Raw genomic sequence first — 15,108 nt, forward strand, 5'->3', positions numbered from 1 at the left:
TACAATTGACAGATACAGTTAAGTCTGCCTCATTTTTTTACTATCATCTCGAAATTGACAACGAGGGTCGGTTGAGAGGAATACTAGTACTTTACGACAAAAGAGATGATTTCAACTTTCCAATTATGAACTTTTCATTTCTATGAAGCAATATTCCAGCCGCTCCTCCATAATGAGCATATATCTCCTAGTTGATACGATATTCCAGAGCTTGCATTTCCTATGATGATTTCCTTGATAGGGGGTTTACAAGGAGGCTATTGAACCAAAAGTTCAAATTTTACGGACGACATCACGTGTTGGTTGATCGTTATGGAATATCTGTTTCACAGATGACGACGGATATGTTCCAATTACCGTAACCACTATTCCGTCCTCTTTTTCTCGAATATGATGTACCGAAATAGACTTATCACCGGGTTTATATTTTCACGAGTACCATGAGGAGTACCACATGTGGAGCAGGATTTGATTACCTTTCCGGAGCACCAGAAATAACCCCGGTTTTTGATGGGGTTCGTGTTGCTCAGTCTTTATTTTTCTATGTTTTGCTTTGTGTACTGTTATTTATTTTTTCGTCGTTTTTTTTTTTCGACTTATGAGATTGAATATCCAGTTGGTATCTTTTGCCTCTCTTTGATCTATTTTAGCCGTGGCAGCCACAATTCTGATAATTTTAAAAATAAATACCCAACGGGAGATTATGGCCAACACTTGAGATTGAGAAGAAGAATGTTTTGATATGAAATAGATATATACAGAGCGCATGAAACAAATGGAAGCTTCAAAAATCGGACAAAAAGCAAAGGTTTCTTGAACTTTGAAACCAACCTTGCATATGGTCATTATTTCTCTGACAACTAATGACGTTATATTTTTGTTAGCTGATGTTGCTTTGTATCGATCTGATGAATTAAATATATCCTTTTCAACTGATTTTTATAGTGTGTTCTTATGTAATGCTGTTACACTAATGTCCCAGGTAAGGGGGAGGGTTGGGTGCCCGCAAACATGTTTAACCACATTCTCTATGTGCCTGTCCCAAGTCAGGAGAGTGTAATACAGTGATTGGCGATAGTTGCTATATATCAGATTTGTTTTTTTTTATTGTTTTGTACATAAATCAGCCCGTTAGTTTTCTCGTTTGAACTGGTTTACAATTGCCATCTCGGGACCATTTATTGCTTGCTATGCGGTACGGGTTTGCTCATTTTTGAAGGAGATAGGATTATCTATAGTTGAAACTTCTAAGTCATTTGGTCACTAGTCATATTTACTATTTTTTTATAAGCTTGATTGTCCAGGAATAATCAGATAACATGATATGAATAAATGGATATGCGGATTTTAAATCAATTAGAGAGCACCTAACGAAACAAACGTTGAAACGACAACTAAAAAGTAAAATAACAAAAATACCAAACTCCAAAGGAAATTCAAAACGGAAAGTCCCTTATCAAATGGAAAAATGAAAAGCTCAAACACATCAAACGAAAGGAAAACAACTGTCATATTCCTGACTTGGTACAGGCATTTCTTTATGTAGAAAATGGTGGAAAGTTCAACCAACAAGCTTCAAAAATAAAAATGTGCTTTCACGATATATCAAGCTCTAAATCTCCTTCAGTTGTGAAAAAGTTGTAAATAAATTAAACATACTCTATCAAAGATCACATATCAAAAGAATAACACATGTAGTTTATCACTTGTTATGGTGACATTCAAACCAAATTCAAACAAAAACAAAGAAAGGAGCTCCTGTACTTTGCATACAATTGTCCAGCTTAGTAGTGGCTTATACATACATTTTGAATTAAACGGAAAAAATTACATGTACTATGCATTGACATTTTTTATTTCAATTTATTTTTACAATACATCATTATCACATGTATATTATATCATTATGTGCCATTTAATTGAATACAACTTTCAAATAGTTATTTACAACATATTCTTTTGCAAATGAGAGGTCGAATGTATGGCAATGAGACAGCCGCTCAAGGACACAGTCATCAAAATCTCCTAGTGATTCATTGAATGAAAAATGACAGAATTTCAAAAGGGTCTTATCCGGAAAAAGTTATCTACTTGTGTGTTAAAGCGAATATTTCAAAACTTCATATATATTAACAAGATCATAACAGAAACTCTCTTTCAAAATTTTATTGACAGATACAGTTATGTCTGCCTCATTTTTTGACTATCATCTCGAAATTGACAACGAGGGTCGGTTGAGAAGAATACTAGTACTTTACGATAAAAGAGATGATTTCAACTTTCCAATTATGAACTTTTCATTTATATGAAGCAACATTCCAGCCTCTCCTGCATAATGAGCATATATCTCCTAGTTGATACGATATTCCAGAGCTTGCATTTCCTATGATGATTTCCTTGATAAGGGGGTTAACAAGGAGGTTATTGAACCAAAAGTTACGGACGCCATCACGTGTTGGTTGATCGTTATGGAATATCTGTTTCACAGATGACGACGGAAATGCAAATGAGAGGTCGAATGTATGGCAATGAGACAGCCGCTCAAGGATACAGACATCAAAACCTCCTAGTGATTCATTGAATGAAAAATGACAGAATTTCAAAAGGGTCTTATCCGGAAAAAGTTATCTACTTGTGTGTTAAAGCAAATATTTCAAAACTTCGTATATCTTAACAAGATCATAACAGAAACTCTCTTTCAAAATTTTATGTTAATATCTCTATTCGTTACAAAATTATGGATTTTGGAAACTACATTAACACTTTTTGGAGAAATATGACTTTGTATTTGGCATACACCATTCATCTATTGATATTAAGTTATTTATAACAGTAGGTATTTTCATATTTGTGTGACCTTTGATAAAATGCAATCATATGGAAAGTGGCACAGTTGCGAACAGATATTTATTGTGGAGTTCAAATAGCAGAACTTAATGAGATTATGACATTAAAGGCAAATACATTTATTAATCATGTCCATATTCGTTAAGTCACAAAATGAAATATCTGTACTTCACTAAAATGACTTATAGCAGAAATTTGCATTTAATAATTCAAGTTAAGATACCATTACTAACACACTATATTATAATTTACAAATTTGTTCGCATTTTGTCTATTTTCATAAGTTTTCTTCCGTGCATATGCATATTTTACACTGAAACGTATACAATTCAAGGTAGCAAATGTTATCGTACAATCGTTGCACTAATGTTTTTTTGTGAGTGGAAAAATAACGCAAATATAAGTCGTCGTGATTATGAGTATTCCCTAATATAAATATATCAAGAAAACTTGAAAATCGCGAGAAAAAAAAATCGTTGCGATGTCGAAATAAAGTATTCGCGAAAATAGGTTGGTTGACACAGGAACATATATATTAGATATACTGTTCCCAGGTTGACAGTAGTTTGTCCCAATTTTTTATAGACGTTCTCTTGATTCGTCTTTTGTAATTTCTTAAAGTTCTCTTGATTTGGAAATTGTAATTTGCCATAGGAACTCACTCAATGCATTATTGGCTGCATTCTATGTTAATATTTGCCGCTATGATGTTGCCTTCTGTGGCTTCACTTGTAAAAATTGAACAAAAATACCCTTTGAGTGGCATATATAATTGATTGCCGGAAAAAGGTAAGTTCAATTATTTTTATAAATAAATGAAACGGGGAAACAATTGAAAAACAATACAGTATGATACAAGCAGAGAAAGTAAACTATTCCTTAAACTGTCCAAGAAGCTTTGAAAGTGCTTCCTTATAATAGAGGTCACGTCTATAAAAGCAAAGAGAGTGAGCTGAATTTAATCCCATTGGAGGTTTGACAGTAGCTTTAATTATTACAGGGACAACTAATGGTTGTTGATCATATAATGCATCAGTGAGTTTTTTCATTTTGGAGATATCAGGCCAGCAACGTTTTGCAAAACCTTCAGACACCAGAATAAATAGTAGGACTGCCTTCTGTATTTGATTGTCAGTTCTATTAAGAAATACATTAGTGATGTTGCTTTCAATTACTATCTCATGTATGTTGCTCCTTGTAACACTTTGTGGCACTGCTAGTAAAACGTCAGCCTTGAATGATTCTAAATCGTTGTTATTCTCTTCAGCCGCCATTATGAGTATCATAGGTTCAACAGATACCTCATGTGGAACTGAAATAATTGGTGGAATAATTTGCATGTTTTATAATGTTTGCTTCATTAGTTCATTAAAATATCGAAACAGTTATTATCAAGCCATTTCAAGATGGGTACTTAGAACCATGCTATCATAATGCTTTTTTTTATATAAAATTCTATTCGATTGAGACCTGTTTTAAACTATAATACTTAAAGCAAAGCTGCATGTTTTATTTCTTAATTTCTAAATGAAATCATTTTATAACATAAAATAGTATTTCACAAACTGTCTAATATTTTGGCAGATGTTATATAAAAAAGAAGATGTGGTATGATTGCCAATGAGACAACTCTTCACAAGAGACCAAATGACACATAAATTAACAACTATAGGTCACCGTACGGCCTTCAACAATTAGCAAAGCCCATACCGCATAGTCAGCTATAAAAGGCCCCGGAATGACATGTAAAACAATTCAAACTAGAAAACTAACGGCCTAATTACCTTTTTATTTTTCAAAATAAACTATTTTCATGCCAAACAAAACGTCATCAAGCCGTTATTAATCAATCTCTCTAACATAACCTGTGATATGACTAATGCATCTGATTTTACATCTTGAGAAATCTACCGGAATACCTAAAATCACCCCTGGGTTTTGGTGGATTTCGTTTTCCTCAGTCTTAAGTGTTCTATGTTGTGTTTTATAGACTTGTTTGTTTTTTGTAACGACGTTGTCAGTTTCTCTTCGAATTATGAGCTTTGAATGTCCCCTTGATAACTTTCGACTCTTTTTGACTACTAATTTGTTTTCGGTATAAGATATGGGAATCCATGTTGAATATTTCAGAAGGTTAGATATCAAAACAATTATATATCATGTATACATCTATCAAAAAACCGTGCGTAAACTGATTAATTTTCTACATTTAAGGCTAACATGTAAGAATAAAAGTAGACGCGAGGTACAAGTCACCGAGACAGCAAGCCTGAAAATAAAATCCCGAAAAAACATTAAGAGGGGAACATACAGTTTTTCATTAAAATACTGATGCCCATACGATTTGTCATGATCCAAATCGTCCCGAGTCTTTAAAAGTTGTGATCAAAATACATAGAAATAAAAAAAATCTTCAATAAAGACCAAATTATCCATATATTACATGAAGATCTGATGTAAAACGGTAACTGACTTATGACTGACACATGCATATGGGGCTTGGTTGAAGTAGTTTTTGTGATTTCACTCCTCCCTCTTCTTTTCTCAACCAGTGGACTAACAAAAAGAACAAAAGAACAGGCAATATAAATTATTGCCAGAAAAAGCACTTAACACTCAAATAACAGTAGAATAGATCGATATATTTTATTTATTCTTTGCCATCGCAAATAAGAATACTTATGGAATATGACAAAATCTCTATTAGAAAGGTCTTCAAAATTCATTAAATAAAGAACGATATATACGTGACGTCAACATGTTCGACAACCATTCCTTTTACAGTAAAAGAAGGCCTTCAAAAATATCGTGAAAAGGTATATATTCAACCAGCGGTGTAAACCAGTTGTGGCTTTCTTAAAAATTCAAAAAATCTACTCCAAAATATTTAATCCCAATCTTTACAATTTTGCAGCAATATTAACATTTTAGATTTTCATACGATTTACACGCCTACTACCCATGCTCAATTTAAAGATCAAACACATCTGACATCATGTCTTTATACAGATGTTTTTTTATACAAAAATGGGAGTCGTTGATCTATGTACAAATTTCTTAGTTTAGGTCATTAAAATCTTTCTTTAGGAAGAACTGCACTGATTCCATAAGCAAATACACCGATAATATCCTAACAATGTTTTGAATTAGTGGATTGATATTTCAACAGCCAGTTTGTATTCGAATGGTACTCATTGTGCACCAATACTGGCCGGCTTGTTTTGTAATCATATGACACAGAATTCATACAAAACCTTCTAAAAAATAGAAAAATCATTTGAAAAAGTTCCTTAAGTTTTACTTTCAAATACATGATAATGTCCTGTCACTAAACAATCCACATTTCAATGAATGAGTGCACCACTTATACGATATCCCATTGAACTTTAGATTAGGGATACTACCCGACTAGAAATTCTGCCTCAAATAGATCTTTTCCTGATTATTTATATAGATGGACGACTCTACAATCTATGACTAACGTGATGATTCCAACTTTCCAATTGTCAACTTCCCATGTTATAGCTGTAGCATACCTTCTGTTCCATCGTATGGCGTTTAAATATCTCAATTTATATGTTACGCTCACACTATACGACTTCATTTACAGGTCGGATGTTTCTTAATAAGGAACGACAACAACTGAGTTATTAGGATGAATAACTGACATCGCCATAACATAGGTTTTACGTCACCATCACCATTTCCTCAATTTATTTGTGTTACCTTGTTTTGGCTTCTAAATAGATTTTTGAAAATCGAACATCGATAAACATCTGTTGCCTAAATTTATGGTGACAGATCATAATAAGTATGGTTTGGGGGTGGGGGTAGGAAAGGTTTGTGATATATTAAACAATTTACGACATAAGAAAGCAGGAGATGACCTCAAGGATCAAAACCTGTTTTTGAAAGGTATTGTTATGACAATTAAGAATATATATGCCTTAGGAAAGAGAAACGAACAGTTTTTGTTATATATGATTAACACAACTAATGAGATGAATGGTTGGGGCAAGTCTGCTGGTGACAAAACCTATGGCGAACTAGAAAGGTCTTCTCTTGGCGATTAATAATATACATGGTTCAGTGGTGGGGATCTGAACCATTTGTGAGATATTTGATAATTAAATATAAAACCGGACGGCATGACCCAAAGACACAAACCTTTAGGTGTATTAATGGAAAGGTCTTTTCATAGCAAGGAAGAACATTTGATCAGATGTAGTCTTACATGATATGCGACATATCGTATTGAACTGCTGCACTTATGTGCAAAATATCAAAAAGCTGTGTCAAAAGATAACAAGTATGTTCCGGATGCTAAATGTCCCAAATATCAATTATATCTTTACCTTGAGGTCAATTGTAAAGGTCAGATAAAGGTCATGATGTTATGCTACACAACGGCTTATGGTTTTACACCTCATTGCCGAATATTATGATCAATATTAAAAGATAAAAAAATGTTTGTTTCGAACAAAGATGTATGAGAACAAGAACCAGAAGAATATTGTTCTATTGTTGCTTGCTGAACGTCCAGTGGCAATTAGTTCATGCAATTTCAAGACGAGAAGAAATTTACATTCATAAAATAGTATGTTCTGCAAGTTTCGGCGACCGATATGAAGGGCGGGAAATTTGGACTGCTATCGAAAAATAAAGGTATGTTTTATCGGAGCAGAAACTTTGCCTTTCCGAGTCACTTACGAACACCTTAGATATGCAAATTACGAGGAAGTCGGCCCACACGAGGCATCAGATTTAATCTCCCGATTCTGACCAGAATTGGCTGCAATTGTATATATCCCCGGAGCCGAATGGTTGACTTTCTATAGCAAATGATTGGGTGCCGGAATGGGTAAATTTTAGAAAAATCTATATTTCTGTACCCTAGTCAACCATATGAGTTAAAAAGAAGTAAGAAACAGAACATCTAGTAAAACACGATGTCTTCCTTCATCGAAGGGAGGACATAATTACGATAAGAGTATAATAAGAAAGCTATAAAAATCATATCAAAGAAATAAAGACAATTTAACGACCAAGTGAGAGCATGAAAACACATTGCACAAAATAACAATGGAAACAAAAGATCCAGGAACAACATCAGGTCCTATTAAATTAAGCAATGAATATTGTGAAAACTGATTTCTAATAATTGAATAAGAAATACGTTGAACTAGACCAACTTTACGATCCAGTTGTGTTATTCAAACCTTTTTTAAGCCCCACCTACGATAGTAAAGGGCATTATGTTTTTCGGTCTGTGTGTCCGTTTTTTCTTCTATCCGTTCGTCCGTCCGTCTGTCCCGCTTCAGGTTAAATTTTTTGGTCAAGGTAGTTTTTGATGAAGTTGAAGTCCAATCAACTTGAAACTTAGTACCCATGTTCCCTATGATATGATCTTTCTAATTGTAATGCCAAATTAAGAGTTTTGACCCCAATTTCACGGTCCACTGAACATAGAAAATGATAGTGCGAGTGGGGCATCTGTGTACTATTGAAAGCTATCATTCTCTATTGTCGTTTCTTTATTTCTGAGTTTTAGCATGAGAGAGACGAAGAAGTGGTGTTAAGTATAAGGCTATTCTTATTAAAAAAACATGATACATTTGTATTTGTTTAAATCCTGTACATCAGTTTACATTTTGATTTTATTCCTATGTTAAAATTGAGAATGGAAACGGGGAATGTGTCAAAGAGACAACAACCCGACCAAAGAGCGGAAAACAGCCCAAGGCCACCAATGGGTCTTCAACACAGCGGGAAAATCCCGCACCCGGAGGCGGGCTTCAGCTGGCCCCTAAACAAAAAAGTGTACTAGTTCAGAGAAAATGGACGTCACACTAAACTCCGAAACATATAGATGTTACGTTATAATTGTTTTATTCGTAACACTTTCTTAACTGTATGTGTTAGACTGTACTTACGAGGTCTAGCTCTAGCCTCTTTAGAGGAAGCACATTGAGGAATTATTTGCGCACCTTCTTCTTCTTGTTGTGCGTTTCCGTCTCTAGATATGTGGGATTCATATCTGCTCAGTGTTTTGGCTGAATATAAAGAATTAAGAAACGATATTACACACTAAGTCTTTTTATAAAAAAAGGGAGATGTGGTTCGATTTCCAATGAGCCAACTATCCATCAGAGATCAAATGACATGGATGAAGGCAATTATAGGCAACCGTACTATAGGTCACTTTACAGCGTACAACAATGATTGATTGATTGATTGTTGTATAACGCCAATTTCAGCGCTATTGGCTAGTTCGATTGATTGATTGCTGGTTGCTTAACGTCCAGTGACAAATATTTCATGCATGTTCAGGACGAGAACAAATTAACAATAAAGTAGGTCCTTTATAGATGCCGTTCAGTATGAAGGTCGCAGAAAATTTGACTGCCACTGGAAAATGAGGGTAAAACGGATAGGGACAGAAATTTTGCCTTGCAACAGGTCACCTACGGACCCCTCCAAGAGATGTTGCAAGGGCTCTTAATGGCAGAGAGCGTGACACTCTCTCTTCACGAGGCATCGGCTTAAACGTCCCCATTCTGACAGGACGTGACTGCGTACTTGTACATCTCACACAGTCAAACGGACGCCCCACTTCGGCGAGGGTTTACTGACGGTCGGAAGAAGAACATACGTGACCATAATTCTATTTCCTAGTCATCCTTGGGGGTATTGGTTATTTCGTGGCGGTCAGCTTTTATTGGTGGAGAAAGTCGAAGTGCTTGGAGAAAACCACCGACCATCGGTAGGGAAACTCACAATTCTAGTCAATTAAGATTGCAGTCGAATGCACCGGGATCGAACTCACAACCTCAGTGTTGACAGGCTAGTGATACAGTTGTCGAACAACTTAGACCACTCGGCCACCGTGAGACTCCCATCTACAACAATAAGCCAATCTCATACTGTAAAGTAAACCATAAAAGACCCCGACATTAACAAGTTCGCCACATTTCTTTTTAATTAAGCTGATATAATCATTCTTTATCTAATTAGAAAACATCTAAGTTACATTCGAAAAAACACCGACAGTAACAAGTTCGCCACATTCTTTTAAATAAAGCTTATATAATCATTCAATCTATTCAATTAGAAACATCTAAATTAGATTCTTCCAAATAGACCAATTTATCAATTCAACTTCTGTCAATGTAAATCTCACAACTTTGATTACAAGGTCATTATTCAAAATCTTTCAGAATAGACCATTCTGCATTTGTATGCACTGATCAAGTAATTTATATTTAAATGTCATTATTGTGATAACTTACCTGGTTTGTCCTCATTCTCAAAGGGGCCATCGTTTTCTGTAAAATTAATGAAAAATAAACTACATAAACAGTTCGTGTAAATATGTATTTCTAGTATGTCAAGATGACCCTGAAATATCGTTAGATTTTGTTGGAGGTAACGTTTTGGTTAGACATCTGTAGTTTTTAATATTCTTTTCTTTCCAGACGATTCCTTTCCCATTTTTGTTTTGTTTTTTTTTATTTTGTACTGTTTACTAGTTTTCTGTTATTTTCTGTTTTAAATTTCCGATTACCCATTCCTCTAAGTGTGATAATTTATTTTATAAAATGTCTTAAAAGTCAATTGAACTATACTATCCTTCTAATATTTGTATTTACCATTTTAATCGTATTGATGGATGCATAAAAAAACGTTTAATCAGTTTGCGTGGTGACATTGATTCCGACTTTTTCCTTTTAAGCAAAACATGAACAATCAAAAACAAATTTGATTACATGGTATACAATTGGAACTATAAAGGTATTAATTTAAAATTTAACCGACAAACAATAATCAGTGATCTGTTGGAAATTTAGATATTTTTTAAATAGCATTCTGACAGAGGTATAACTAACTGAGAACATTCTATAAACTTTGATGATTCTATCCAAAGAAAACAACACATTCACAGTATTTCAACATGTTTAAAACCAGTCTCAAATTCCTAACGTGTTCGTTTATTGTTTACAATTGACAGACTAGAATACCAATGTTCCGGAATTTTCGACTATTTCATCAGATGTGGAAAATGAATTGCATGTTAGATGATCTTTTTGGCCGGACTATTTTAGCAACAATGGCAAACGTTTTCGGTAATAAGTAACATCAATAATAATAATACAAAAAGGTTCTAAAGAAGACTTTTCATCAACACATTCGTTTATAATACGGAATAAAGATACACATACCGACAGGGGAATATCTCGGAATTTGTTTTTCTGGCCACATCCGATTCTTTTCTAATTCTTCTTTCTGTTGTAATTGTATTTTGTTGTTTTCTTTTTCCAACGTTTGTTTCCTGTGTTCCAATTCGTTTTTTTTCTGTTGTAATTGTAATTTGTTTTCTTTTTCCAATGTTTGTTTCCTGTGTTGTTCCAATTCTTCTTCGTATAATTGGTTTTCTTTTTCCAACGTATCTTTAAACAGATCTAATTCAGACGTCTGCTTCTGATGTAATTTCTTTACTGCTTTTCTATCTGATTCTAGTGAACTTAAATCGCTTCCTAAAGAAGTTTCTGTAGATTGTAAAGCATTTGCATGTGATTGCAACTTTTTTATCTGAGCTTCAACTTGCATGCGTTCTTCTACACATTTTTGAATCTTCTGACGACATGATTCATACTTGGTTGTCAGTTCCTTTGCTTCACAATCAGTTTGCCATAATTCCTTGGTCTTAGCAGAAATACTATGTTCAATTATTTTAGTTGAATGAACAAACTTTGAAACAAAGCTCTCCTCATGTTTACATTCTTGTTTAAATTGTTGGTTCATCGTATTTTTTTTATCAGAGTAAGAATTATAACACGATGACGGGTTTGTTTTAACATTAGCTGTATCTATAAAACGAAATATAGAAGTACAATAAACATATTTGCCTTGTATTTGGGAAAAAGAGATTAAGAACCCTTTCAAATGTACTGTTAGATCATGTAAACTATATAATTAATAGATGTGGCTTTATCTTTTAAGAACTGTTGATTTACAAATCACAGTAATCATACTAATCACACTATGTATAACGATATTTATATATTTAATCCAAAAATGAGAGAGATATGTTACAGGCATTTTCTAAAATGCATATCCTTGTTAGGCATTATATTCAATGACTAAAAATACCTAGTCATTTGGTAAAATGACTGAAATTTTTAAACAAATTTCAACAAATTGCGTGTTCAGATAATTTGTACAAAAAGGATGTAATTTAGATACATATGACAAAAAACCACAATAAATTGCAAAGAAAATAACTAATGGTTCGGTAAAATTATGTTTATTCTTCAAATATCAGTTGGGAAAATGTGTATGTCTTTAATTAGTTCTTTTAAGTGAAACTACGTTAAAATATACACAAACTTTGTATTTCCGACAGTAAGTTTATGACCGTCTTGTCATAATGATGGAAGAATAAACTGTTCTAACAACAGAACAAAATTTGTAAATTTTCGAAATCTAGATTCAAAACAGAAATGTGAAATTTAAGACTGAAAAAAAAGGATGATTTTAATTGACTGATGGTTGTTTGTTTGCGCTCAGTACCAAATATTTCATATATATCTAGGACTAGAACAAATTGATGTTTTTGCCCCAAACAAATCAGGACAAAAGAGTAACAGAACATGCCATACAAATATTTTATGAAATAACAAACCAACCATGACATAAAATCAGTACATGCACAGCAAACAACACAAAAAGGAAAGGAACAGCGCTTTTATTGCTGTTCTTCATCTAAAGGTCTCAGTGAGACTTTCAACACGGAGAAGAAGCTTTAACCTCACTGCAAGTTTCAGACGGCCCCTAGCACCGGTTTGAGCGAAATTATATATATATACTCTACCTTTTTCAAATCGACAATATGGTGTTTCCAATGCCATTATTTTCTGTATAAGATCATTCCGGCCCACAAATTTGAGAATTTTTATTAAAAATTCGAAGCTGTCCTCATTTACCAAACATGTTTCATGGAGCTTTCGAAATAAGTCAAGACTGGTTTTTATCTCTTGAAGTACCCTTTTGCCAAACTTTTCTTTCTTAGTATTATGTAAATATGCCTTGATTTGCTCTAATTCGTCTAAAAATATAAATATATGCTTTCAAAATACAAAATGCCAGGCAATGACAAATTATGTGTGATTAGTCGTTATACACTTCTACGGTGTTGTGTATGCTTCTGGGTATCAAAAATACCTCCTCCCAAAGAAACCAGTATTATATACAAGGTATACTGGTAAATTTATATCCTATGTGTTATCACTAGAAGTTCTACTAAAACTTACTTTGGAGAAGGTAAATGTACTAGGCTGCCTAGATAGAATCAATCTGGAAACACTAGTAATTAAACTTTAGACTATTAGATTAACTAGAAAAAACTAATAACTAGACAAGAAAGACCAGTAAAGCAACAAAATCATTATTTAGAATATCTGTTTCATTATATTAGCAATTAAATATACTAGTTATTTTCTAGTTAATCTAATAGTCTAAAGTTTAATTACTAGTGTTTCAAGATTGATTCTTAAAATTGGTAAACATTGCCATTATAGAGCAATTATTCCAATAAGGAGATAACTGACGATTTCGCCCGTAGACTTACTTGTACATCTTGACTTGCTGATCATTTTTGCTATGTAAAGATTCTATCTATCTATTTAAGTTAAGATATTGGATAAAAATGCAAAATATTGGTAAAAAACGTCAGTATTGGGGCAATAACTCTAACAACAAGAGACTCCCGAGAACCTTTATCTCTCACCTTGCAACATTATACTTCCGGTATTCTGATATTTGGTTCACCTTTACTGCAATCAGTTATAAATCGTATTTAATGGCATTTATAAAGATCTTGTATACAACAGACAGATCAAAATAAGCCAAAAATTGTCATTGAATGTCGACTTATTTGTAGATATAACAGTTTCTCTCAGTTTATCATATTTGTCTAAAAGAAAACAAACAAATGGTAAAAATTGTCTTTCAAGGGCAATAACTCCTATAAGAAGTAGATTGATCATTTCGGGCACGTTGACCTAATTGTAGGCCTTACTTTTCTTAACATTTTTGCCATTAACAGTTTATCTGTTACAGTATCTATCATAGTTTTTGCAAAAAAAAAAAAAAAAAAAAAAACAAATGGTAAAAATCGTCTGTCATGGCCAATAAATTCTATAAGAGAGGTCGGATGACAATTTCTGTCATGCTGACTAATTTGTAGGTCTGACTTAAATAGAACATCTTGTATATATCATAGTTTCTGCAAAAATTTTAATTTTTGGTAAAAATAGTCTTTCAAGGGCAATAACTCCTATAAAAGATCAATTAACGATTTGGACATATTAAGTTATTCGTAGATCTTACTTTGCTGAACATTTGCAAATTAAGGTTTCTCTCTATCTATCATTGTTTCAACAACAAAAAAATGAAAATTTAATAAAAATGTCTTTCAAAGCAACAACTTCTATAACAGATCAATTTACAATTTCGGGCAGTTTGACTTACTTGTAGAACTTAACTTGCTGAACATGTTTGCTGTTTTCTCTTTATCTATAAAAGTGTTCAAGATAAAAACCAAAAACAGAAAAAAATCGTAAATTTATTATTACAGGGGCAATTAAAGAACCTTAGTGAGCGTGCTCACATACCCCACGTCCCAACATTGTCACTGGAGAAATAAAATAACTGTAAGAAAAAAAAATTGTAAAAGAAAAAAAATTGAATCATAATTTCCTGTCGATATGCACATCTACATAGTATGTCCTTATTATCTACAAAGTTTCATGAAATTCTGTTGTGTGGGTTCAGAGGAGTTGCGATGACAAACTGTTGCAGAGGTATATTGAAGCAAATAAGTTCAAAGGGGCGTAACTCCTAGAAAAAAAATTAAATCGTAATTTCCTGTCGATATGTACATCTACGTAGTATGTCCTTATTATCTGAAAAGGTTTCATGAAATTCTATTGTGTGGTTTGAGAGGAGTTGCGATGACAAAAGGTTGCAGTAGTATATAGGGGCAAATAAGTTCAAAGGGGCGTAACTCCTGGAAAAAAAATTGAATCGTAATTTCCTGTCGATATGCACATCTACGTAGTATTTCCTTATTATCTACAAAGTTTCATGAAATTTTGTTGTGTGGTTTCAGAGGAGTTGAGATGACAAACTGTTGCAGTAGTACATTAAAGTAAATAAGTTCAAAGGGGCGTAACTCCTAGAAAAAAAATTGAATCACAATTT

The 15,108-nt window shown here is 33.3% G+C and overlaps 1 protein-coding gene and 1 long non-coding RNA gene across 4 annotated transcripts in view; one reads left to right on the plus strand and one right to left on the minus strand.

Annotated features, from left to right (window-relative positions):
- Positions 1-1,753: 1,753 nt before the first annotated feature.
- On the plus strand, positions 1,754-3,540 carry LOC127736628 (uncharacterized). Its single transcript, XR_007999086.1, has 3 exons — positions 1,754-1,972; positions 2,514-3,361; positions 3,402-3,540. It is a non-coding gene; the product is annotated as an uncharacterized LOC127736628 (long non-coding RNA).
- Positions 3,541-3,661: 121 nt separating this feature from the next.
- Positions 3,662-15,108, minus strand: part of LOC127736627 (uncharacterized) — a 52,280-nt gene continuing 40,833 nt past the window's right edge. For 2 of the 3 annotated variants that reach the window (XM_052247188.1, XM_052247187.1), the window contains 5 exons: positions 12,719-12,952; positions 11,067-11,714; positions 10,137-10,172; positions 8,781-8,900; positions 3,662-4,159 (listed from right to left, as the gene is read on the minus strand). In XM_052247188.1, the coding sequence (XP_052103148.1) occupies positions 3,720-4,159; positions 8,781-8,900; positions 10,137-10,172; positions 11,067-11,714; positions 12,719-12,952 (1,478 nt within the window). In that variant the 3' untranslated portion in view covers positions 3,662-3,719. The remainder of the gene's footprint in view (positions 4,160-8,780; positions 8,901-10,136; positions 10,173-11,066; positions 11,715-12,718; positions 12,953-15,108) is intronic. The other variant, XM_052247189.1, reaches the window with a different exon arrangement.

The sequence above is a fragment of the Mytilus californianus genome, unplaced genomic scaffold, assembly GCF_021869535.1.
Source record: "Mytilus californianus isolate M0D057914Y unplaced genomic scaffold, xbMytCali1.0.p SCAF_34, whole genome shotgun sequence".
In the NCBI taxonomy this organism is placed as follows: Eukaryota; Metazoa; Mollusca; class Bivalvia; order Mytilida; family Mytilidae; genus Mytilus; species Mytilus californianus.